Source organism: Archocentrus centrarchus, chromosome 2 (genome assembly GCF_007364275.1).
Source record: "Archocentrus centrarchus isolate MPI-CPG fArcCen1 chromosome 2, fArcCen1, whole genome shotgun sequence".
NCBI classification, from domain to species: domain Eukaryota; kingdom Metazoa; phylum Chordata; class Actinopteri; order Cichliformes; family Cichlidae; genus Archocentrus; species Archocentrus centrarchus.
Window position 1 is genome coordinate 144,803 of NC_044347.1, and position 25,120 is coordinate 169,922.

Genomic DNA, 25,120 nt, shown 5'->3' on the forward strand with positions numbered 1-25,120 from the left:
TTGGTTGTTTCAGCAGGTGTTTTAAAGATTTGAGACTCCCTCCAGCAGTTCATTCCTCCTCACCTCAAATGGGCCTATCATGTCACACCTGATCAGATCACATGACTTTCTCCAGCAGATGCTCCAGATGTTTTTCAGAGCACTTTACAGACTGAAAGTTGACTCCTGAATCTGAACCGTGACCTCTCCTGAGGACAGTCATGTGATTTGTGAAGTTTCACTTACTGGAACCGGACCATGTGGCTCCAAACACCGTTGACTCCGAACAACCCGCAGTGCTAAAAATGAAGCTGTGCCTCACCACGGGTGGCGCTATAGAGCAGCACCTTGGTTTGGACCAGAACAAAGACACGCACGCGCCTTTTCAAACCACACGAGGGCTAACAACCACCTGAGGGGTCAAAGGTCAGCGGGCTCAGAGTGTATGGGCTCCTCCGGTCTGTTTCTTTAACTGTACAGGGTTCTACTCTCACTTTATTCTACTGTATCTACTGGCCTTACTGCAGGTACATGGAGCCCCACTAAAGTATCACTCTGTTTACCTGTGACTCCGCCTCTTCTCCCCTGTCCTGAGCCCACACCTGTCAGTTAGCCTGTTAGCCTTCAGAACCTCACCAGCAAGAACTTAAACCTGATTCCAGCTGTTTTCTGCACACACACCTGCACAGCTGGAAGCTGAAAACAGGAGGCGCTCTCACCTGACGTCCCCCAGAGCTGATTCATGATGAAAGTAAAGGATGACATGTCAGTCTGCTGGTGAGGCTCTGCGTAGGACTCACCTGGACTCACACTGATGTACCTATAGTTTCTCTGCAGTCCCTCTTTCCTTTTGAAGGTCCAGTCTCAGACTGAAGGCTGAAGCCATGCCCCCCTCCCTCATTATTTAGAGTCAAAGAAGACAAAAAACAAAAAAAAAAATCGGCAGCACAAAGTTTTCTACATGTACAGACATTTTCTAGAATGCCGTGTAGCAATGCTCGTACTCGTCTGTGTTTGTGGTTGGTGGTGATTCTGCACTCGGTGTGTAAATGAAGCGCACCCTGTATGCCTGTGGTGTGTAAATAAAGCGCACCCTGTCAACATGCTGTCTGTTCTCTGTTTAACACTACATTACCCATAATCACTCAGGTCTCTCAGGCTTTATTTCCAACACAAAGTATCCTGTGGGGCTGATGATTGATCACATTCAATCAGGTATCAGCACACAGATTGGATGATTGACAGGTAATCATTAAACATGGTGATTAGTTCCTGTTGTTAATCTGTGCTGTGATTGGCTGTTGGAGTTCAGTGATGGATCACATCTCCTCTTGAAGATCATCCAGAGAAAGCGTGTGAAGGTCGACCTTTAACCCCGAGTCCTGTGACCTACACACACACACACACACACACACACACACACACAGGTGAGTCAGGACAGGTGAAGGTTACCTGATGTGATGACAAACTAATGAATTCTTCTTCACCTCCTAACAACCTAAAAACTGAAATTCCACCTCGATCTGCATAAAAACGGTCACGATGAACTCGCCATGGTTACCTGACCCCTCTGCTGGTGCAGAGCTGATACAGCCTCAGCTAAACTTTTCTAGACTTTGAGGCACTCATTGGGAATGAAGAATACCACTGACTGGCATATGCAGGGCAGGAAGTCCATTCAGAGGTTACCTTGACAACCAGAGTCTGGAAAGACCACCGGAAATGAACCAGCAGCTACGAAGGGAAGCAAAATGAGTGGATAACTTTATATTTGGATGGAACTTAAGGCGGAGCTCTTCCACCTTAAGTGACTGCATTGGACTAACAACTGTCCAAGAAGGCGGAGCTCCAGTTGGGCTGAGTGACACTAAAGGTGAGGCTTCAGAAGTCCAAATAAATGGTGCCTATGTCCACATTTCATAAAGAGTCCGAGTATTCTTTGTTTTCCATCATTTCTTTATTGTTGAAAACGTTTTATCCAGTATTCCTGACTTCGCGCCATTACCCACAATTCATAGTGGAAGCCGGTATTTTCCTTCCGTTTGCGCTGTTCACGGTTGCGCACTTACACACTTGCCGTTTATTTAAACATTTTGACACTGCAGTTTCTTTTACGTGGCCTAAATGGTACCACATCGGAGGTGGAGACATTGCAAGGATGTTTTAAAAAGCAGCGAGGTAACAGAGCCTCACCCGTCACTTGTGTAAATGACATAAAATTATGGCCCGAAGTCGCTACATCCACATTATCAGTTACCTTGTTTTTTCCATTATTTTCCTTAAAGCAGCTGTAGAGCCGAGCCAGAGCATCGGCCAAGCTAATCGCTTAGCATGGGTCATGCTAAGGGAAAGTGGAGCGGTGGAGACAGTCAGCTGTTCCTGTATCGCTGATTAGGGAAATCATGCAGTGATGCTGCAGCTGTTCTGTGGAAGGTAAGTCACTGATCTGGATATCAGAGTGTTCAGATCACTGAAACAGAAACACTGGACTGGCTGAAGGCTGATGGAGGAGACACGCAGCTGTCATCCTGCTAACTGCTACGTGTTTACATGAAGGCAGGCATTGTTTAAGCTTTGTGTAGGCTGTATGCTGTAGTGTCACACTATAAATAAAATAATGTAAAAAAATAAGAGGCTGTACATTAAAGGAAAACTTAAAACCTAAGGAAAACATACAGTAATAGGATGTGCAACTGGGTAGAATAATTTGGGGGAAAAAGAACAAATTTACAGAATAAAATAATTTGAAAAAAATGTACAAACTGATGTAGTGACAACCGACAACAGCACAAGTTGAATCCGAGCTCATATTCCAACTAATAAAGCCGCCTGTTACAGCACAAAGTAACCGAATTTTGTCATTAACGCTGGCTCTGACTTTGGGTAACCGGAAGTATAAAACCGTACAGCGGAAATAGCAGTCTGTCATGGAGCCTACGTACGCTCTTACAGAAACCCGTGGATAAGACGGGAACATAGAAATACTCAACTCACCCTGAAGGTATTACCAGCCAGAGGCTGCTGTCTGAGCTCTGATTGGTTGAGGCCCAGACTGGCTGAGGTCACGTAGAGCTCGGAGTAGTCTGGACCTCCAAAACAACACGAGGTGGTCTTCGTTGCTGGCAAAGAGATCGTCTGCAGCCGCACACCTGAGAGGGTATGACAGTTATTCTTCATCATCATGACTGCGCATCCAGTAACCACCCAGAACCAGAACTAACCAGTAAAACCACAACTAACCAGTAGCAAGGTCAATGCTGATGACTCGCCCCCCGTTGTAACAGGCCACCCACAAGTGACCTTCAGCATCAAGAGTCATACCATCAGGAAGCCCCTCCCCTTCTTCCATGTGGTACACCACACGGCGGTTACCTGAGAAACATATATACAACATCATAAGCAGACATGATCTGGCGTATACAGTACACACTAAATGCAGTACAAGTACAGAAGTACCGATGTGCCCGGTGTTGGGGTCGTAGTCAAAAGCATCGACGGTCAGAGACAAACTGTCGATGTAGAAAAACGTCTTCTGATCCTGAGACCAGTCCATCCCATTAGAGATGTCCACCTGAGAGACAGGTGAGACAGACAGGTAGAACGTGATGGTAAATGGACAGATGTTATCTTGGACCAGATACAGCTGAACTTTGATCCACTGAGCCAATCAATCCCCTTGTTAACTGATCTGATCAATTAGAGACAAAAGCAGGATTATCTTAACCAATAGCCTCAATCTCACAGGCAGGTGAAGTTACCTTGCTCAGGTGTTTGATCACAGTGAGGTCAGAGGCCACAGAGAACAGAGCTCCTTGTTTCTGCTGCCCAGGCTGCTCATTCTTCAGCATTGTACCTGAGACACGTTACACTGTTACCATAGCAACAGAGAGGGCAGACAGATGAGACAATAACCAGGTGCGCAGACTGACCCGTCAACAGTCGTCCGCTCGGATCAGCCTTCCCGTCGTTCAGGCGGTTGTTTGGTTTGTCTTTCTCGACCTCCACCAGTGAATTCACCTTCTGTGCTGACCAATCAACAGCCACAATGCTCCGCCCCACTCCTGCAACATACCCACCTGACCTGCGAGGAACCGCGAAGCCCACTGTGTCAGCTGAGGCAAGAAGGAAAGGTGAGACACCCTCAGGTGACATTCAAGTAAGCTTCAGATAGGTGAGAATGCTAATCCCCCCACCTGTCTCCATAGACTGGATCTGATTGGTTGTCGGACTCCAGCGGTGGATTTTCTGCCCGGCAATGTCAACAAACAGCAGGGTCTGGTCTGACTCCTCCCACACTGGTCCTTCACCAATCAGAGCGCTCGTCTTCACCACGGAGTCCACCTTAACTGATGACATCTTCACCACCTGTGTACCACAAATACCTGTACTGTGTACTACATAATAGACACTGTGACAGCGGGCTGGAAATGTTGCAGTATTACAGTGTGTACTACCTGTTTTAATAGTATCTTATAGTCTCAAAACTGTGAACTGTGGCAGTACTTACACCGCACGCAGTACTGCAGTACTTGGTAAACTGATATTAATGTAATTCTTATTCATAATTGGATCATTTGGTGTTTCCTGATGTTTCTTTACCTGTTTGTTCAGGTAAAACCATCTCAATGGAGACACTCCGTTAACCACTTTGCTGTTAACCAATTAGCTGTTAGGTGAAGCAGCCAATCCACTAATCAGTAAGTGAGTGAGCAGAAGACACTTGGTAATGAGCAGCCAGTTGGAGTGGCAGTGTCTCCTGTATGAGTGTGCAGGTGAGCAGGTCTTCAGGTGCGCTACACCTCATCAAGGGTGTCTCCTTGTGCAGCTGGTCTGACGGGACACGGCGTGCTCTGCTCAGGGGAACGTGGGCACACAAACACTGAGTATCACAGTCCAGACTGATACTGTGAAAATGGAAACGCACCCATGGAACACTAACACTGACCTTTACCCTGAGCTGAGTGCTGCTGAAAGCCCATGAAGTGATCTGTGACTGTCCACAGAGCTAAAACTGCTCCATACTCACACATTCTGCTGGCTTACAGTGGCTTGCAAAAGTATTCATACCCCTTGAACTTTTCCATATTTTGTACACACATACTTTTACACACATCACTTTTCAGTTTTTTATTTGTAAAAAATGTTTTGAATCATGTATAATTGTCTTTCCACTTTACAATTGTAACCACTTTGTGTTGGTCTTTCACATTAAATTCCAGTGAAATATATTTATGTTTGTGGGTGTAATGTGACAAAATATGGAAAAGTTCAAGGGGTATGAATACTTTTGCAAGTCACTGTATGTCAGGCAGTACTGCATCTTACTCTATGATGCAGTACTCCTTTCTACAAGACTGCATTACTATGCATGACTGGACTGCATTGTACACATACCAAACTGGGTAAAAAGGAGACTCGGCTCCGCACCCTGGAAAATCCTACATCTAGCCAGGCCCCTGTAGCGGGTGCGGACCATGGTAGCTTAGCCGCCGTTAGCTCCCCCCCAGCAGATCCCGAGCAGCAGGGAAAACAGGCCGGCTGGGTGACGGTGAGGAGGAAGCGTAGTCCTAAGCAGAAGCCCCGGGTACACCACCAACCTGTTCACGTCTCTAACCGTTTTTCTCCACTCGGCGACACACCCGCCGAGGAACAAACTCTGGTTATGGTGACTCTGTTTTGAGAAACGTGAAGCTAGAGACACCGGCGACCATAGTCAAATGTCTTCCAGGGGCCAGAGCAGGCGACATTCATGGAAATTTGAAACTGCTGGCTAAGGCTAATCGTAGATTTGGTAAGATCGTTATTCACGTCGGCAGTAATGACACCCGGTTACGCCAATCAGAGGTCACTAAAATTAATATTGACTCGGTGTGTAATTTTGCAAAAACGATGTCGGACTCTGTAGTTTTCTCTGGGCCCCTCCCCAATCAGACCAGGAGCCACATGTTTAGCCGCATGTTCTCCTTGAATCGCTGGCTGTCTGAGTGGTGTCCAAAAAATGACGTGGGCTTCATAGATAATTGGCAAAGTTTCTGGGGAAAACCTGGTCTTGTTAGGAGAGACGGCATCCATCCCACTTTGGATGGAGCAGCTCTCATTTCTAGAAATATGGCCAAATTTATTAACCCTCCTAAAACCTGACTACCCAGGGTTGAGACCAGGAAGCAGAGTTGCAGTCTTACACGCCTCTCTGCAGCTTCTCTCCTCCTGCCATCCCCCCAAAACCCCATCCCCACAGAGTCGGTGCCTGCTCCCAGACCACCAAAAACCAAAGCTAAAATCAGCAAAAAGCTATTTAAGCATAAAAATTCAAAAACAGTAAATAATACAGCTTCATCAACTGCACCAAAGAATAAAACAATTAAATGTGGATTATTAAAGATTAGGTCTCTCTCTTCCAAGTCCCTATTAGTAAATGATTTAATAATTTTGCTTAGGGTCCCTTCAAGGCTTGGGCCGGCTCTGCTATGAATATCCTAAAACAGCCCAGTCACCCCGGACACTCTCTCTTCTCCCTGCTCCTATCAGGCCAGCATTTCCGCTGCCTGAGGACTAAGACTGAAAGGTTGAAGAGTTTTTATCCACAAGCATCCATCTGCTCAACTCTGAGCCCTGAACTGGACTCTGATGGACAGTGTAAATGATTCTGTGTGACTGGGACTGACTCAGCCTCACCCTCAAGCAAATACCAATGACTAGAAGTTTATATTTTTACCCTACATATTTATAGATTTTTATCTTGCATGCTGTGTACATCATTTATTCTTATTTATATATTTTTATTACTTACTACCAGCTGTAGGTACAGAATACATTTCACCGTTCACTGTAACTGTGCATGTAACAAATAAACCTGATCTTATCAGTCAAATGCAGAGGTGGCAAAAGTACTGACATTCTGTACTTAAGTAGAAGTACAAGTACTTGTGTTAAAAAATACTCTGGTAAAAGTTGAAGTACTGGTTCAACTTCTTTACTTAAGTAAAAGTAAAAAAGTACAGGCTCTGAAATTTACTCAAAGTAAGAAAGTAAATGTAGCTCTTTGGAGGACGTTTCTACCTGCTATTTTTGTGTAAAACTAACTGAACCTTATTATATATTATTGTAATAATATAAAATAGTACATGAGAACACAAACGTTATTCCATCTAAATTTTAATTCTAATGAATGTACTCAGCTTGAATCACAAACTGTGAAAGGGAATTTAAACACAGCTCTATTCTCTGTGTATGCAGTAGAGGGTGACTGTGCCTCCACCTAAACACCAACATGAGGATACTCAGGGGTTACAGTGGGATTCAGAAGGTGGAGGAACCCTAAGATCAGCTGTAGTGGCTCTGCATGGGGAGAAGAATCACAACTTTCTATTGTAGCTGCAGTAAATGATGTTGGTGTGCAGGCTGTGATCAGCTGACCTGCTGCTGCTGCTCTGAGGTTTACTGCTCTGTGTGGATGAACTGAACTCACAAAGATGTAACCCAGTATTTCACAGCTATCTGAGCTGATCTCCATCCCCTACACTGACAGCATACAGTGAATGAATCTCAGCATCAGCAGCTTTGATTCAAACTCATCTCTGCTGCACTGATGTAACCTGTAACTGTGACCATGAACACAAAGTGCACCAACACAGAGCTTTACTGTAAATACAGTACAAGATAACCTGTTTATTACGTACTAAACTGCAGTATTTTCATACAATCTTTGAATAACACAAAGTCAGCATACTTCAGTTTATTTTCCAGTCCTTACCTTTAATTCTAGCCTCTCTTCTTCCTCTCCTGTCCTTTCTCCATCTCTGAGTGAACCTCTCTCTCTTTGCTCTCCCTGAAATACAGCAGCTCTTCTTTTAGCTAGCAGACACACTGTGTGACAAACTGCACACACTTTGTGTGTTTGCTGATATTTGTTGAGCATTTAGAAAGGTTGCATTTACCTGCCACACGTGACTCCCTTCATGCTCGCTCCTCTTCAGTAGCGCTAGCTAAGCTGTTTATGTCCCGCGAGCACAACTTACGGACTCGGTCCGGCCCGCTGTGACCCCTGATTATAGCGCTATAAATGATACATTAATTATATGGGTTTGCGTATTTAATCCCTTTGTACCCGATAAGTCCCAGTGATGGAGGATACGCCAGCACGATTGTCACTTATATGTTAATATTCCTCCGGCTTGATGACTGACGGCGCACTGACCGAAAACGCAAACTTCTCCCTGACGTGTTAAAAAGTAACGAGTCTGTTTGAAAATGTAAGAAGTAGAAAGTACCGATACTTGTGTAAAAATGTAGGGAGTAAAAGTAAAATGTACTCAGAAAAATAAATACTCAAGTAAAGTACAGATACCTAAAACATCTACTTAAGTACAGTAACGAAGTATTTGTACTTCGTTACTTCCCACCTCTGGTCAAATGTAACCATTTGTATTTTGTGTTCTGCCTCTACATCTGTGCTGCCATCCTGGCCTGAAAAAGAGGTTTCTCAGTGGGAAATAAATCACACAAGCTCATATGAAGTAGTACTATACCATGCAGTATTATATAAGCTACAGTCTACATGACACTGCAGTTTCTGGTAGTATTGATCTGCTGGCTGATTATTAACTAACCGTTCAATCATTAAACCAGCTGATCCTCCGCTTTAGGCTCAGTCACATATTTATCTTAACCTCATTTAGCTGAATATCAGCAGGAATCATCAAACAGTAACAAAGAAACAATAAACACTACAGACACAGAGTCAGAAGTCCAGAATAAAACTTCATCACAGCCAGTCAGTGCACAGAGATTGCTGGGACACCTCTGCGGATCTCTGCTGCTGCCTTGCTCTGTGGTTCTGCTGGAATCAATCTACAGTCGGCTTTACTGAGAGAGTGAGCTGCTTCCTCCGCGGAACCAAGCCCGGCACTCTGACCGCAGTCATTTTCCCGCATATTACAGCCGGATGAAAACTTGCGTCACTTTGATCCGGAAACACCAAAGTTCCTGAACTTTGACCCCCGGAGCAGCAGTGACAATAAATCCGCTCGTTTTTAAACGTAATGTGCTTCTTTTGAACTTCCGTCTTTCAGTTGCTCGACTGTCGTCAGGTCACGTGCTACCGTGTACTTAGTGTACAAAAACTCACCTAAGACGAAAACACTTACCTCCCGCAGTAACTAACGCAGTATGTTTAAGTATTCCTTCGTGAATCTCCAGCTCCGAGTAACAGCTCCGCCCCTCCCAGCGGCCTACTCCCACTAAGCGCTCCCGGAGAAAGTCAGTTCACGTAATCAATGGAGAGACGTCATTTATGGTCGAAGCCTTAGTGACGGTGAGCTGTTGTCCTTAGACCCAAACCTCACCTGTGAGAGGCGGGGCTGACGATCACTTTCATTGATCTTGATGTGATTGGTCCTGGTTTGTGGCTTCACTAAAAAAAACATTAAAAACTGTGACGTCAGGGATTTCAAACTTTCCGTAACGTTTTTTCTTGATTTTGTCACTTCCCTGTGGTCAAACTGAGAACTGCACTCGGTGTTTTTCATGTTTATTGATCAGACATGAACCATTTAAACATACAAACATACAAACATGCAGTCACCTCAGATACTTCCTGTCCTCTCTCACAACAAACACCTGCTAGGCACAGACACCGAAGCTTTTATTGTGAAAGAACAGGGGCAGGAAGGGCGCTAGAGTATGAATAAAATTCATAGCTTTGTATGCAGAAAGAAGCATCAGTTGATCAGTAATCAGTAACAGTAGCTGGGTCCGCTCCAACTTCCTGCTCACACAGAAAACAGGTTTGTTGCCGTGGTAATGCCTCACTTTTTGGTGGCGGTGGCCCGGGCTCGGTTCAGCCGGTCTATCAGCAGGCGGTCAGAGGCGGAGCATCTGAAGAGGACCGCCCCCATCTCCGAATCATTCCTGCGCTCGATGGCGGCATCCGCCGCCCCCTCCAGGTCACTGCCGGGAAGAGAGGATTTACCTGAGTGATCTCACCTGTGCTGTCTGATGATGTCACAGAGATGTCTTACCCAATGGCAAGGTGAGCCTTCATCTTCTGCTCAGGAGTAACCTTAGAAACATACTTCTTGGCCTCGTACTTGTTGTTACACTTGATGCAAACTTCTACAAATGCCTGAAGAAGAGATGCCACTAAGACTCATGGGAAATATAGTTTATTTAAGATAAGAGCATATGCTGGGCTTCTGCTTACCAGGTAGCCAATAGGAGACTTCTTACTCTTTGAGAACTTCTCTAACTCCTCCCACTCCTCCTTCTCCGCCAGAGACTTCAGTTTCAACCACCAATACCTGCACAGGTGAGACACAGGTGAGACAGACTGTATTGCAAGGCTGTGAGCCAATCACAGCACAGCCTCAGTGACAGACCTTTTATCAGGTACTCTGAAGTCTTTGTAAAGCTGCTCTGCCTGTTTGTGGAGTCCTAATGACAGCAAAGTCTCCATGGTCACCTGCAAACGGGAAGTGACATCACAGGGCAGGTAACCAATTCATCTTCAAAGAAAGTTTTCAATAACTTTATTTGTACAATAATTTTTAAAACAATTAAAATCAATTCTGAATTTCACTGGAAACAGTTCAGCTGGACCAAGTGAAGGTGAGCCGAGAGGAGCCAGGTGGAGAGGACAGGTAGAACATCTTTAATGAATTTACGAGGGCTAATGACAGCTGACTGGAAGAAGTGTGACAAACTGCTCCCAGGAGATCCATCATGGAAACCAGATTCAACTCAGAAAAAACCTGATATCAAAAAATTAGATGCTGCTAGGAGCACCTGAAAACACACCTGTATTAACCAGGAGTCCCAAAAGCCCCGCCTCTTATATCTACCTGTAGCGACAGTCCCAGAAGACCCGCCCCTTTCTCATCATCCAGTTTGCGCTGAAAACGGAGCAGACGCATCTCGTCCTCTGTGGCCTGAAGACAAAACAATCAGCTCAAAGATAGAAATGGACAAACACACCTGTGTGCCAGGTACATTCATGTAAACAGGGCTTGTTTATGTGCTTGTTACCTTTACAGCAAACTCATTCTTGGCCTTGTTGTACTCATCGACAGCACTCTGCAGGAGAGCCAGCCGGCCCTCCAACCTCTACAGGCAGACAGGTGAGAGAGACAAGTGATAACCTGCATTACGTGACTGATGTTACAAAATGACAGACGAGCAGACACTCTGCTGGCTGAGGTTAGCTGTAAGCTCCTTAGTCTCCTGTTTACCTGTCACCACATCACAGTTTCAGGTATTAATTCAAACTAATATGCAATGACCAGCTGAACATGTGATGTTCTTTCACAGTCTGTCACCGAGGAAAGTTCACACTCACTGCTAAATCCAGCATCCGTAATCTTGGAGTAATATTTGATTCCTCTTTGAGCTTTGACTCACACGTAAGAGCTCTGTCTTGTTCCTGCTTCTTTCATTTAAGAAACATCTCTAAGTTACGACATATGGTCTCCAAGGCTGATCTGGAAAAAATTATTCATGTATTTGTGTCTTCGCATTTAGATTATTCCAATGCCCTGTTTACTGGCTTGAACAAACCATCTCTTTCACGTCTCCAAGCAATACAAAACGCTGCAGCCAGATTATTAACAAATTCTAGCAAGCAAGCTCACATTACTCCGATTTTACGTTCCTTACATTGGCTCCCAATCGATTTTAGGATTCAATTTAAAATTCTCGTTTTCACATACAGAGCATTAAATGGCCAGGCTCCAGATTATATTTCCGAGCTTCTCATGAAATATATTGCTTCTCGCTGTCTTCGTTCGCAGGCTCAGAATTTGTTAGTTGTTCCACGCACACGACTAAAGACTGGGGGGGGCAGAGCCTTTCAATCAGTGGCACCAAGGCTGTGGAACAGTCTGCCTCTACATCTATGCTCAGCTGTTAAAAACTTTCCTTTTTAAAAAAGCCGTCTATTGAGAAATTTTAATGAATTTTAGTTTTAGCTATTATGGTGTTTATTTTTAGCTTTACATTATTGGTTTTTAGATATTATGGTGTTTATTTACTGTCTGTTTTTGTGTGTTTTCTGCATGTACAGCGCTTTGTGACTAGTGTCTGTGAAAAGCGCTAAATAAATAAAATTTACTTACTTACTTACCTGGACTCTAATTAATCACTAAACTGATCAATAATACCATTATACCTGTAAAGATGGTCCTGACTTTAATCCGAGTGCTGATGGATTTACTGACCTAACAAAGCATGAAGTGAGAGCATCAGTGTGGATTATAAATTAATAATCCACTCCTCAGGGTTCTGTCTTTGGTTCTATATCATTTGAGATCATGATTAGCAGCATAAGCTGCTCCACCTCTGACCTCAGATTTTAAACTTTGACTGACAGAGGAAATCAGCTGTCCCCGTGTTTCCGTGCACGCCTACAGGAAACACATCAAACCTGCGCAAAGAGTCATGAATCAGGTTGTTCAGAATCATTTTCTCAGACGCTGCTGAGGAAACTTCAGTCTCTCTTTCCTCCCGCTTCCTCCATGTCCTAACGATGCACACGCATCACATCTCAGACATCACACTCCAGCTGCAGCCATCCATTATTTTACTAATCAATTATTCTCTTGATTATTCCATCCATTTGAAAGATAACACATGCTTTACTCTGTCCTTTCTGACAGCAGCAGAGCTGTGACAGCGCTGCATCTCCTGCATCGGGTACATTTGGTGGGTGTTCATGTGTTTAAGCGTGCTTGTGAATGAGTGTGTTTGCCTGTAAAGGAGCATGAAGCTGTGTCAGAGCTAAGGTTTGTCCTGAGATCTGGGGCTTCCTGCTGCAGCCTAACAAGCTCCAGGTCAGTGGCTCACAGCTTGACTGGCCCATGTGTATTTATTTACATTTTTATTCATCTAAATCTGTAAAATAACGTTACTGAAGCCTTGAAATAAATACTGCATTTCTGCATACAGTGTGAAACGGACAGCGGTGGATGGAGCAGCTACAAATCTGATGATGGAGTTCCAGCTGTTTCCAGTGAAGGTGTAATGTGGTTACAGGAACAGGTGCTGCTGTTTTAGATGCTCCACCTGAGCTCTGTGATGGCTCCTCCTCTTTGCTCCTCGCCATGTGATTGTAGACAGACTCCATGTTTAACTGTGGCAGCATCATTGTCACTGCTGCTGCTGTGTTTTCAGTCTTTTGTTGTCATACTTTCTATCACAGGTCTATTATTAGTCACAAAGGTGGCTGAAATGCTCGTGCTCACACCTGAGCACTGCAGAGTTTAAAGGAAGCACTGAAGGAAAACATCTGCATCGAGGAATTTTTATGAGTTTCTCGATGAATCATTGCAGCCTTAGTTTAAACTCTTGGAGTACACTTACACCATCAATCATCAGAAAGAGAAGGAGAATGCCACCTTACAAACATCTGTACTGATGCTGCTGTGAGACAGCTGTTAAAGCTGCAGGGCGATGTTCATCAAAAAGAGCTGCCGTGCACAGCAAGCCCCGCCCCTGATTTGAACTTTGCATGTTTGCAGAGGTAACACGGGTCCACCATTTTCCAAGAACAGCTGAACTGAAGTAACTTTGATTTTATGTTTTCATGTTTGTAGAAGCGTCATCTCTGATGCTGAGAACATGCAGTGTCGGGGGGGAATCACGGGGGAACTGAGTGATATTCAAGTATCCAGATCAAATGCTCCGTGTCCATGGACAACAGTGAGATGCTTCTTACTGTAGCCATGAGGATGACATGTCAGCTAAGACAGAAATATGCCTTAAATGGAGTTTAATTCAAGCAGGCTGCAAATCCAGAATCTGATCGGATCCAGATCGCGTTTATTTTGGGATTAGTTCTTGGCACTCCACAGCTGTGGACCATTTACCTTTTCTCTGTAGCTCGCAGTGACGTAATAGTTGGCGAGTTCCTGATGATCGTCATCCTGGTTGTACAGATCCTTCAGAGTTTCCTGTTCCTGCAACTTACAGAACTGATGGCACACAAAGACACAGATTAACAAACATAACCAGGAAGAGGAGGGCGGGGATGAAGGCGGGCGTACCTGTCTGTAGAGGCTCAGAGCGACCGGCTGGTTCCTCAGAGTCATGAAGAAGTCTCCTCTGTTCATCTCGTTCTTCAGGTAAGTCACCACTGTGTACACTGACAATACACACAGCCACATCTGTCAGTGTGACGTCATCGACCCGGCAAACAGGTAAGGGGCGGGGCTAACCTCCTCTGCCATCACTTTATCCTTACAGTCCAGATACATTTTATTTATTACACTCACCCATATAATGCATACCGTGTATGCTGTGCACCTTACCGGCTACAAATGTATATAATATTTTGATATCTGTATATAGTGTTTTGATGTGTGTGTATATGTACATGTGTGTATTGACTATATATTTTCTGTATATAGTGCTTATGTATATGTGTATAGTGTTTCTCTATTTTATTCTATTCTATTTTTAGTTTTCTGTACTGAGCTGCTGTAATGCGCAAATTTCCCCGTCGTGGGATCATTAAAGTTTTATCTTATCTTATCTTAAAACACTCACCCAGGTCAGTGTCTCCGCTCTCCACAGCTTTACTGAGAGCCAGCTGACTCCTCTTCATCTTCAGCAGCAGAGGGACCTGCTCTCCAGACCGAGCCTCAAAGTCAAGGAGCTGCAGGACGCACAGGTTTAATCCCGGAAAACATTTCACAGTGAACCACCCACCCAAGCTTCAAATCCACCCAGGAACCACCGACCACAACAAATCCATCACAGCCTGCAGTGTTTACCTTGATGGCGAGCTCGGTCCGTCCACATTCGTAAGCTTTAGCTGCGATGTCAGAGTACGAAACCCCTGGTGAGTCTCCCACCTTCACACACACCGCTCGAGCTATGGCCTCATCTGCTAGGTCCCTCTGCTGCACCTGGACACGCCCACAAACACATCACGTCAGTCAGTTATGTGAACACGGGTGAGCGAGGTGTGAGACAGCTGAAACTAATTACCTTGCATGATGCCCAGTGTTTAAGGACTCGGCTCACTCCCTGATAATCGGGAATCTTCAGGTAACGGCAGATTTCAATTGCTAACGGGTAAAACTGTCGATACACCAACCTGGGAGAAGAGAGACACAGGTGAGGAGCAGGTGAGACGGCTCAGAGACAAGTTGGTAAGTTCACTCACCTGTCAATCAGCACCTGTAGAGTCAGCTGTTTGAATCTGAGGTCAGAGGTCAAGGAATGTGTTTCTACAGTGGTTGTGTCACCTTCAGTCCTAAAGCTGTTTGTAAGTAAGAACTGTTCTCAAACCTTTTACCTGGTAAAATAAAGGCTTAAAAACTGTGACACCTGCCACACACAGCGATGACTCATCAGGCACCCACGGTGCACCGGTGCACACCGATAGGATATTGAGTGTGCGTGAGCGGCAGCCCCACGGCGCTGTCTCTGACGGCGTTCAGCACTCGCAGCTCCCTGCAGGTCGTCACAAAGTGATCCGGACTGAAGTCTGTGAGGAAGCACTTCCCAAAGGACGCTGCCTGGAGGACGAGATGCCACATTACAGCCTTATATGGGCAACATGTTGACACAGATCACACAGACAGTCTGGGCAAGTGTGCTGCGTTCTCACCCTCATCAGGGATTTCTGAGTGTTGGTGTCGTACTCGTGACCTGCTGCCTCCACACACTGTCTAACTGCTTCTCCCAGCATGCTTTGCTCCTTGATCTCCCGCAGGTACTCGTCCGCCTTCTGACTCGACTTCTGCACAGAGAAAAATACACCTGTACCTGGTCTACAAGTGGTACTGAGGTAGTATTACAGTATTAATGGGATAGTATTACAGTACTAATGTTGTACTGATGGAAGTACCTCATACTCCCGATGGGCCTCCAGCAGCAGAGCTCCAGGAGCCATGGAGGCGATCTTGAAGATGTCCTGACAGACCAGAGGAACTTCCTCCAGCAGCTCCTGATTGGCTGAGCTGATGATTCGAACCCCATCCATTTCTCCCACCAAAACACACGGATCCTCAATAGGATACCTAGAGACTGGGTCAAGGGTCAAACCCCACCAGTGAACAACTCAAAAGGAAGACACCCCTGAACACAGTTCTTCATTTATAAACGAGTATGACTTTAACGAGCTCCAGGAGAACTCTAATGTACCTGAAGTGGTTCTGATGTGAACTGATTTGAAGGATACTGGATGGTGTCATTACACACCCCAACCACCAGGAGCAGTCTGTCCCACATCAGCACCACAGATGGCTGCTGACTCTTTGGTCTGCGACACCTTAAACAGGTTAAACATAAAAGGAGGGATTAGACAGCTAAACCATTAATAAACAGGTAAGACAAGTAAATGAGAGGTTACACAGGTAGACGTACCACACCATCTGTTTGGGTATCGTCGTCTTCTTGGTGTGGACTTCACTCAGTTTCTCCTGCAGACAAAAGAATCACCCGTGAATTGTCCCATCCCCAGGTAAGACATCTGAAAGCGGATTAGCCAGAACAGCTGCTCACCTGCAGGTTGGAGAAGCCCATCCACAGGTGTCCGGTGTCAGTGAAGAGAGCCAGGTACTTATAGGTGAAAGACATGGACATGTGGACGATACTGCCGGCCTGAGGACTGAGACCTGGAGGACACTAATGACAGGCACACAGGTAGGTGTTGAGACAGGTAAGTAGGTAACAATGATTTCAAACCCAGATAAATACTGAAAATGAACACTGCTTTTATTTTTATTTCTGTCAAATAATCTCTGTCTATACCTGCCTTTCTTACCTGCCTCTACCAGCTTGTCTCACCTGCCTGTACCTGTCTGTACCTGCCCTGGCTGTACCTGTCTGTGTTACTGTCTCACCACAGCAGTGCAGGATGTGTTGTCCAGGATGAAGAGTTCTGGCCCGTTGGACAGCAGGACTTTAGTCTGTCTGTCCTGAGTGAGGACCACCCAGCAGGACGGCTTTCCCTGCAGACCTGAGGGACAGACAGGTGGAAAGTAAGACCGGTGGAGCGACAGACAGGTCAGAGGGCAAAGACTAAATCGCCACAGTGAAAACTTTATCACAGGTGAGTCAGCTGGTACCTGGTACTTCAGGTAACCGCCGGAGTTTCAGGTCATCGATGTTGGTGGCCAAAGTAAAGCGGAATGAGCCTGTTACTATGGCAATGCCTGTTCCATAAGGGGAGTGGAACACCTTGGCCTCTAACACCTGACTCTGGACCACTTCCTGTTCAAAGTGAGAGGTCACGTGATCAGTGATGTTTGTAACAGCTTTAATTATTCAGATGCGCAGGATAAGCATCTGAGAGAATTGACCCAGTGAAGGTCAGCAAACTCAGGTGAGTCCCTCAGGTGTACCAACCTGTCCCATACTGAAGTGTCTCTTAAAGGATCCAAACAGATCGTAGATCAGAACCGTGCCATCCTCCTGAATACACAGCAGCTCATCACAGACCGTCCACCCAAGGTGGACCACCGGACCGCTCTTCCACTGAGAGAGAGAGAGACGGGTCAGAGAGAGAGAGAGAGAGAGACGGGTCAGAGAGAGAGAGAGAGAGAGACGGGTCAGAGAGAGAGAGAGAGAGAGAGAGAGAGAGAGAGAGAGAGAGAGAGAGAGAGAGAGAGAGAGAGAGAGAGACGGGTCAGAGAGAGAGAGAGAGAGAGAGACGGGTCAGAGAGAGAGAGAGAGAGAGACGGGTCGGTCAGAGAGAGAGAGAGAGAGAGAGACGGGTCGGTCAGAGAGAGAGAGAGAGAGAGACGGGTCGGTCAGAGAGAGAGAGAGAGAGAGACGGGTCGTGAGAGAGAGAGAGAGAGAGACGGGTCGGTCAGAGAGAGAGAGAGAGAGAGAGAGAGAGAGAGAGAGAGAGAGAGAGAGAGAGAGAGAGAGAGAGAGAGAGAGAGAGAGAGAGAGAGAGACGGGTCAGAGAGAGAGCCACCACACACAGACGTATGCAGACATGGTTTCAGCTGTTGCAGTCCTCGTGTTGAGCCGCTCTTGAACAGAGACGGCGTCAGAAGCGTCTCTCCTGGACTAAAGACAAACAGGACTGGACTGCTGCTGAGTGCTCCAAAGTTATGTCCTCTGATCAAAGTCAATGTTGCATTTCCTTTGGAAATCAAGGTCCCAGAGTCTGGAGGAAGAGAGGAGAGGCACAGAATCCACGCTGGCTGAGGTCCAGTGGAAAGTTTCCACAGTCAGTGATGGTTTGGGGTGCCGCGTCATCTGCTGGTGTTGGTCCGCTGTGTTTTCTGAGGTCAAAGGTCAACGCGGCCGTCTACCAGGAAGTTTTAGAGCACTTCCTGCTTCCTGCTGCTGACCAACTTTATGGAGATGCAGATTTCATTTTCCAACAGGACTTGGCACCTGCACACAGTGCCAAAGCTACCAGTACTCCTTGGTGCGCATGCGCGGAAATGTGCATGCTGCCCGTTACAGCGCTCCGTTTGTGTTTATCGTTTTGCTTCTTTTCTTTTCTTTTCTTTAATATTGTAATATTTATTTATATAGATAGGGTAACTTAGTTAACCCATGCCCTCTCGAAACATGAGAGCAGAGAGGGTTTTGGTCTGTTTTTTCGTCGTGAAAGTGCTTCTTTCACTTTGCTGGTCCGCTGTTGCTCAGCAACATGTCCGCTTTGTTTACAACCGGGATCAGCTGATCGCGCTAAAGCCGGCCGGCATAACAACCAGAACAACTAACACTCCTGAAGAACTTTGGAGACGGACACACCGAGGATGCAGAGAAGGAACAAAACAGCGCACAGGAAAAGCAAGGGCCAAGCGTCGGAGACTTATGGAGAAGACGGGATATAAGCCGCGTCTCCCCTCTCTCATCATGGGCAACGTAAGATCGCTGGCTAACAAGATGGACGAGCTTACAGCGTTAGTCAGGAGTCAGAGAGAGTATCGGGAATGCAGCCTAATGTGCTTTTCAGAGACATGGCTACACCAGGATATTCCAGATGACAACGTTTCCATTGATGGTTTTCAAACTATTCGAGCTGACTGGAGCTACACTGAGAGCGGTAAGCGCAGAGGAGGAGAGCTAGCTGTTCTAGTTAATAACCGCTGGTGTAACCCTGGCCACATTACCATCAAGGAACGTGTGGGTTGCCCGGATATCGAGCTGTTGGCTGTTGGACTGAGGCCATATTATTTACCAAGGGAGTTCTCCCATGTTATTATTGTGGCTGTTTACGTCCCCCCCCCTCTGCCAACCCGACGTCGGCGTGTGACGTCATTCACTCAACATTAGCGTGTTTACAAACTCAACACCCAACTGCCCTTATTGCAATGTCAGGTGACTTCAATCATGTCACCATGGAAAAGACACTCTCAAACTTCACCCAGTATGTGAACTGTCCCACCAGAGAGGAGAGAACACTGGACCTGCTGTATGCTAATGTTAAGGATGCATACAGCTGCTCCCCCCTCCCCCCTTTAGGAAGGTCAGACCACAACTTGGTGAAGCTCAGCTCCCGCTATGTGCCACTGGTGAAAAGTCAGCCTGTGACCACACGGTCAATTAAGGGATGGTCTGACGACACTTATGAAGCACTGCAGGACTGCTTTGAGGTGACAGACTGGCCGGCACTCTGTGAGCCTCATGGACAGGACATCGACAGGCTCACAGAATGCATCACAGACTACATTAACTTCTGTGAGGACACCATTGTTCCTACCAGGATTGTAAAATGCTACCCAAACAACAAGCCGTGGGTAACAAAGGACATTAAAGCACTTCTCAACAATAAGAAGAAGGCCTTCAGGGCTGGCAACAGGGAGGAGGTGAGAACGATCCAGAGGGAACTTAAAACAACAATTAGGGAGGCTAAAAACAATTATAGGAGGAAGCTGGAGCTGAAACTCCAGCAGAACAACATGACGGAGGTATGGAGTGGATTAAGAACCATCACTGGCTTCAGGACCAGCAACAACAGGGGAATGGAGGGCAGTGTGGACAGGGCCAATGAGCTAAATCTGTTCTTTAACAGGTTTGACACTGCAGGCTCTGTCATCCCTCGTCCAGACAGCTCTGCTGCCGGTCTCCAGAAGTCCACTCCACCCCCACCCACCCCCACACTTCACAATAGCCTGCTTCCTTCCTGTGATGGCCCTCTTGACGCCTCCACCCCTCCCCCACCCACCACCTCTACAGTTAGTCTCACTGCTGACCAAGTGAGAAGACAATTTAAGAGACTCCACACAAACAAGGCTGCAGGCCCTGACGGGGTCTCCCCCAGGGTGCTTAAAGCCTGTGCCACCCAGCTTTGTGGAGTACTGCACCATGTCTTCACTATGAGCCTGGATCTTCAGAGGGTCCCTGTGATGTGGAAGACATCTTGCATCGTTCCGGTCCCGAAGATGACGCAACCCAGTGACGTCAAGGATTACAGGCCAGTGGCACTGACTTCCCACATAATGAAGACCATGGAGAGGCTCGTCCTGGATCAGCTCCGGCCCATGGTCCAGTCATTTCTGGACCCCCTCCAGTTCGCCTACCAGCCCCGCCTGGGAGTTGAGGACGCCATTTTCTACCTGATAAACCGAGTCTATGCTCACCTAGATAAGCCGGCCAGCACTGTGAGGGTCATGTTCTTTGACTTCTCAAGTGCATTCAACACCATTCAGCCTGCTCTTCTGGGTGATAAGTTGACAACGATGCAGGTAGATGTCCCCCTTGTGTCCTGGATTGTTGACTACCTGACTGGCAGACCACAGTATGTACGCCTGCAGCACTGTGTGTCTGACAGAGTAGTTAGCAACACTGGAGCCCCACAAGGGACTGTCCTCTCCCCCTTCCTCTTTACCCTCTACACCACAGACTTCAGCTACTGCTCAGAGACCTGCCATCTTCAGAAGTTTTCTGATGACTCTGCAATAGTTGGATGTATCAGCAGGGGTGATGAGGATGAGTACAGGAGGACAGTGAAGGACTTTGTCACATGGTGCAAGCGGAACCATCTAGAGCTCAACGTGACAAAGACAAAGGAACTGGTGGTGGACTTGAGGAAAAACAAGGCACCGGTGGCCCCTATGTCCATCGGAGGGGTCAGTGTGGACACCGTTGAGGACTACAAATATCTGGGAGTACACATTGACAACAAACTGGACTGGGCTAAGAACACTGATGCCCTATACAGGAAGGGCCAAAGTCGTCTCTATTTTCTGAGACGCCTGAGGTCCTTCAATATCTGCCGGACTATTTTAAGGATCTTCTATGAGTCTGTGGTGGCGAGTGCCATCCTCTATGCTGTTGCATGCTGGGGCAGCAGACTGAGGGCGGCAGACGCCAACAGACTCAATAAACTGATCCACAAAGCCAGTGATGTGGTGGGAGTGGAGCTGGATTCGCTTATGGCAGTGTTGGAGAGGAGGATGCTGTCTAAGCTGCAGGCCATTATGAACAATGGCTCCCACCCACTCTACAACACAGTGATGGGACACAGGAGCACATTCAGTGCAAGACTCATCCCACCAAAATGCACCACAGAGCGCCACAGGAGGTCATTTCTACCTGTGGCCATCAGACTCTATAACTCCTCCCTTATAGGTGACATTGTGGTTCATCAGTGTCATTCACTTATCAGTATTCAATTGTACATAAAATTGTTTAAATTTCCACATACATTGTACATACACTATATACATTGTACATAAAGGACTGTGCATATATATATATATATATATATGTATAATGACACCTATTTAAAAAAATTTTTTTTTTTTTGCACTCACAAGTTTCATATGTGTATAGATTTAGATGTGTTTATAGTCAAATTATCTCTTTAGTCTTTATATTTTTATGCCTTAGTGTATGTTATTGTGTTTTTGGTTTACTCGTCTAAATGAAACAGTTGCAGCTGTAACAACAGAAATTTCCCTCTGGGATCAATAAAGTATTCTGATTCTGATTCTGATACCTGCTTTAAGGACCATGGTATCCCTGTTCTTCATTGGCCAGAAAACTGGCCTGACCTTTAACCCCATAGAAAATCTATGGGCTATTGTGAAGAGGAAGATGTGATACACCAGACCCAACAATTCAGAAGAGCTGAAGGTCACTATCAGAGCAACCTGGGCTCTCATAACACCTGAGCAGCACCACAGACTGATGGACTCCATGCCACGCTGCATTGCTGCAGTAATCCAGGCAAAAGGAGCCCCAACTAAGTACTGAGTGCTGAACATGTTCATACTTTTCATGTTCATACTTTTCAGTTGGCCAACATTTCTAAAAATCCTTTTTTTGTATTGGTCTTAAGTAATATTCTAATTTTCTGAGATACTGAATTTGGGGTTTTCATTAGTTGTCAGTTATAATCAAAATGAAAGGAAACAAACATCAAATATATCAGTCTGTGTGTAATGAATGAATATAATATACAAGCTTCACGTTTTGAATGGAATTACTGAAATAAATCAACTTTTTCATGATATTCTAATTTTATGACCAGCACCTGTATGAACACCCTGAGTGTGTGAGTAAGGAAAGAAAGCCATCATCAATGGAGTGCCGGAACCAGGAATCACCATGGCAATGGGTAAATAAAGGGCGGAGCCTCCACTGTAATCCCACGGATGGAGGATTGCAGTGTGGAGCATGACGAGTCACTTTAATCAGCCTGACCCACTCTGACATCATCATAGACAGAATAAAAGTTTGTTATAAAATATATCATTTCTTTATAATATCTGCTGTCATCATTTACACAACTTGAATCTCCATCAGATGAAGCTAAATCCTAATTTTACATTTAGTTTATAAAATCTAATTATTCAGCCTGACGGACAAACTGCAGGAGACAGAAAGTGAAGATAAAAATGTGGAGAAACAGCTCAGACTGAGTTTACTGACCGACCTGTGTTAGAGACTGAGACAGCAGCAGACCCCGGGGGAGCTGACCTCAGGTCAGTTTATTTAATAAAAACTGTTTCTGCTGCAGTTTATGACAGTTCAGTTTATGGCCATTTAATTGTTTAAATAATCATACAGTAAAAATGGAATCTATTGATGGAATAGCACCCTCACTTTATTCATTCTTTTAATGCAGAATTCATGTCTACTCGGACACGGTTTGCTGATCCGTTATACAGCCGATGATCACCGATTTAGGTGATTTTCAATGGAAAATATGTCGAGATTCATACCCTGAATTCACTAAAACATTCACATCTTCTGATCTGGACATGTTTCCATCCACAGTGTGTTCTGTGTCAGCAGCTTCATCCAGATCAGTGTGATGTAACAGTGATGCTGCAGTAACTACAGTAAATGTTTCAGAGGAACTGACTGACAGTCTGACAGCTGCAGCTGCCTCATTATAAATGCGTGACATCATCACTGTCTCCGTCATTACAGCCTGACGAGTGAATGACTGTAAAAGCTTCATGTTACAAAAATAACAAACTAACGTCTAACTGGGATTTCAGAGCATGTAGAAACAAAAACATCTGCAGATGAATTCGCTCCTCTGACACTCTGACAGCCACTTTATGAAGGAGGAAATGAATAGGAGTGTCAGACAGGTGGTTCAGGTGCAGCAGGAGGGGCGGAGTCAGAGAGATACTCAGAGTTTGTTGGATAAAACCTCCCAGCGAGCAGGTTAGGGTCAGAGTTGGAGTTAGCTCTTTCTGGAACTGAAAGTTTCCTCAATCAACAAACTCAGAGTTGTAGCTAAACCTGCTTCCTGGAACAGACCCCTGGTGTACTCACAGGGAAGCTGGCGATGGCGACTCCAGATGCAGAGTAGATCTCCAGTTGAGGACGAGAACTCGGAGAACGTCGGTGGGGTTCTCTGAGGAGGGCTGGGGGGTCACAGAGAGGTCAGAGGTCATAAAGCTCTGTTTCACTGCAGCGTATAAATAAAGTTTTATTTTGTTTAGCCTGTACCAATGGGTCCTCCATATGGCGCCGCAGCCACCAGACTGTCTCTGAGTCCATCACGCAGGGTCCAGCTCATCTCATACAGCTCTGTCTTACTGCAGTAATACACCAGAAAATACGCATCAGTACACAGAAAAATGCACTTCAGTACATCGGAAAATACACAATACAAAGAGTTACATATCCATGCTTGCTGTCCCTGCAGTAACAGTAGTAAATACACACTATTACACGGGAATGCTCATAAACGCAAGTACTAACATCCCGCGGGCTCCTCCCCCTCTCCGCCTCCCTGTTCCAGCCTCCGTCTACTTCCCTCTCACTTTAAGCTCACCTGTCCTTCTCTCACACAAACCTCACCTGCTGACCAAAATAAACTCCGACTCTGATTGGCTGCAGCCTCCTGCTCACTTCGTCAGGGGCAACTGTCACCTGACCTCACGCGTGTTCAGTAAACGTCAATAAAGCGAAACACCCGAGACTCTGAAGCTAACGTTAGCCGGGTCACATGACCAGCAGAGACGCAGGTAACAGACTGGCTTCCCTGTTTAATCGGCTCCATCACACAAGTGTATTAACGCGCGTGCAGAAAACACGGGTGTCTGTAACACTAGTGAACCCTCGGTCAGCTGACTGTCAACTAACGTTAGCTTCGCTGCTAGCAGCTGATGGACCAGCACGGCGGGCTCGCACTAACCGGTAAAATGCTTCTCCCAGGGGGTTCCAGCTGGCCGTGATGAACGCCATGTTCCGCTGCTCCAGAGAGGGAACACCGGAGAAAGTCCCGGTGAACCGGCCACGGGTACTGTTAGCTTTAAGTCTGCGCGGTCAGCTGACTGCAGACGGCTTCTTCTTCTTCTTCGATTGTTTTTCAGACTGACGCCGCGGGACGCTCTGCTGCCCTCTAATGGTGCATGTCTGCGTTTGCGCCTCAGCCCAGAGGAAACTGCCGGCTGCTTCCTCTTCCTCACTGAGACCATGTGGCATCCTGAGCTGATGCTGTGATGGCACGTATACACACACACACACACACACACACACACACACACACACCAGCTATGGTATAAATTCCTTCACACACAGCATCTCTTCCTGTTTCCTCTCTTTGTGAGCTGAACTCTGCTGAAGCTGGTCTCCATGTTCTGCCTCTGTGGTTCTCCGTGTTCTCTAACCATCATGTGTAGGGATGGGAATTGATAAGAATTTAGCAATTCCGATTCCATTATCAATATCACTTATCGATTCGATTCCTTCTCGATTCTCATTGGGT

The 25,120-nt window shown here is 46.0% G+C and overlaps 2 protein-coding genes across 3 annotated transcripts; both read right to left on the bottom strand.

Annotated features, from left to right (window-relative positions):
- Window positions 1-1,124: 1,124 nt before the first annotated feature.
- Window positions 1,125-9,349, bottom strand: rgn (regucalcin). 2 transcript variants are annotated; one of them, XM_030754825.1, is made up of 8 exons: window positions 9,126-9,349; window positions 4,173-4,344; window positions 3,909-4,091; window positions 3,738-3,832; window positions 3,436-3,550; window positions 3,220-3,351; window positions 2,974-3,128; window positions 1,125-1,368 (listed from the first exon to the last, which is right to left on the bottom strand). In XM_030754825.1, the coding sequence occupies exons 2-8, from the start codon at window positions 4,333-4,335 to the stop codon at window positions 1,318-1,320; spliced, it is 894 nt and encodes a 297-aa protein (XP_030610685.1). In that variant the 5' UTR covers window positions 4,336-4,344; window positions 9,126-9,349; the 3' UTR covers window positions 1,125-1,317. The 2 variants fall into 2 exon arrangements, with proteins under 2 accessions (XP_030610685.1, XP_030610693.1); XM_030754833.1 differs by lacking the exon at window positions 9,126-9,349 and adding an exon at window positions 7,733-7,787.
- Window positions 9,350-9,492: 143 nt separating this feature from the next.
- On the bottom strand, window positions 9,493-24,736 carry vps16 (VPS16 core subunit of CORVET and HOPS complexes). The gene is made up of 24 exons (XM_030754813.1): window positions 24,548-24,736; window positions 23,857-23,945; window positions 23,680-23,771; window positions 17,326-17,454; window positions 17,046-17,190; window positions 16,821-16,936; window positions 16,480-16,602; window positions 16,342-16,397; window positions 16,157-16,246; window positions 15,824-15,995; window positions 15,584-15,715; window positions 15,364-15,491; window positions 15,137-15,172; window positions 14,959-15,067; window positions 14,742-14,876; window positions 14,515-14,623; window positions 14,013-14,110; window positions 13,836-13,940; window positions 11,002-11,079; window positions 10,818-10,904; window positions 10,356-10,438; window positions 10,181-10,277; window positions 9,999-10,102; window positions 9,493-9,927 (listed from the first exon to the last, which is right to left on the bottom strand). Exons 1-24 carry the CDS (start codon window positions 24,595-24,597, stop codon window positions 9,786-9,788), a joined length of 2,505 nt encoding a protein of 834 aa, XP_030610673.1. The 5' UTR covers window positions 24,598-24,736; the 3' UTR covers window positions 9,493-9,785.
- Window positions 24,737-25,120: the final 384 nt, after the last annotated feature.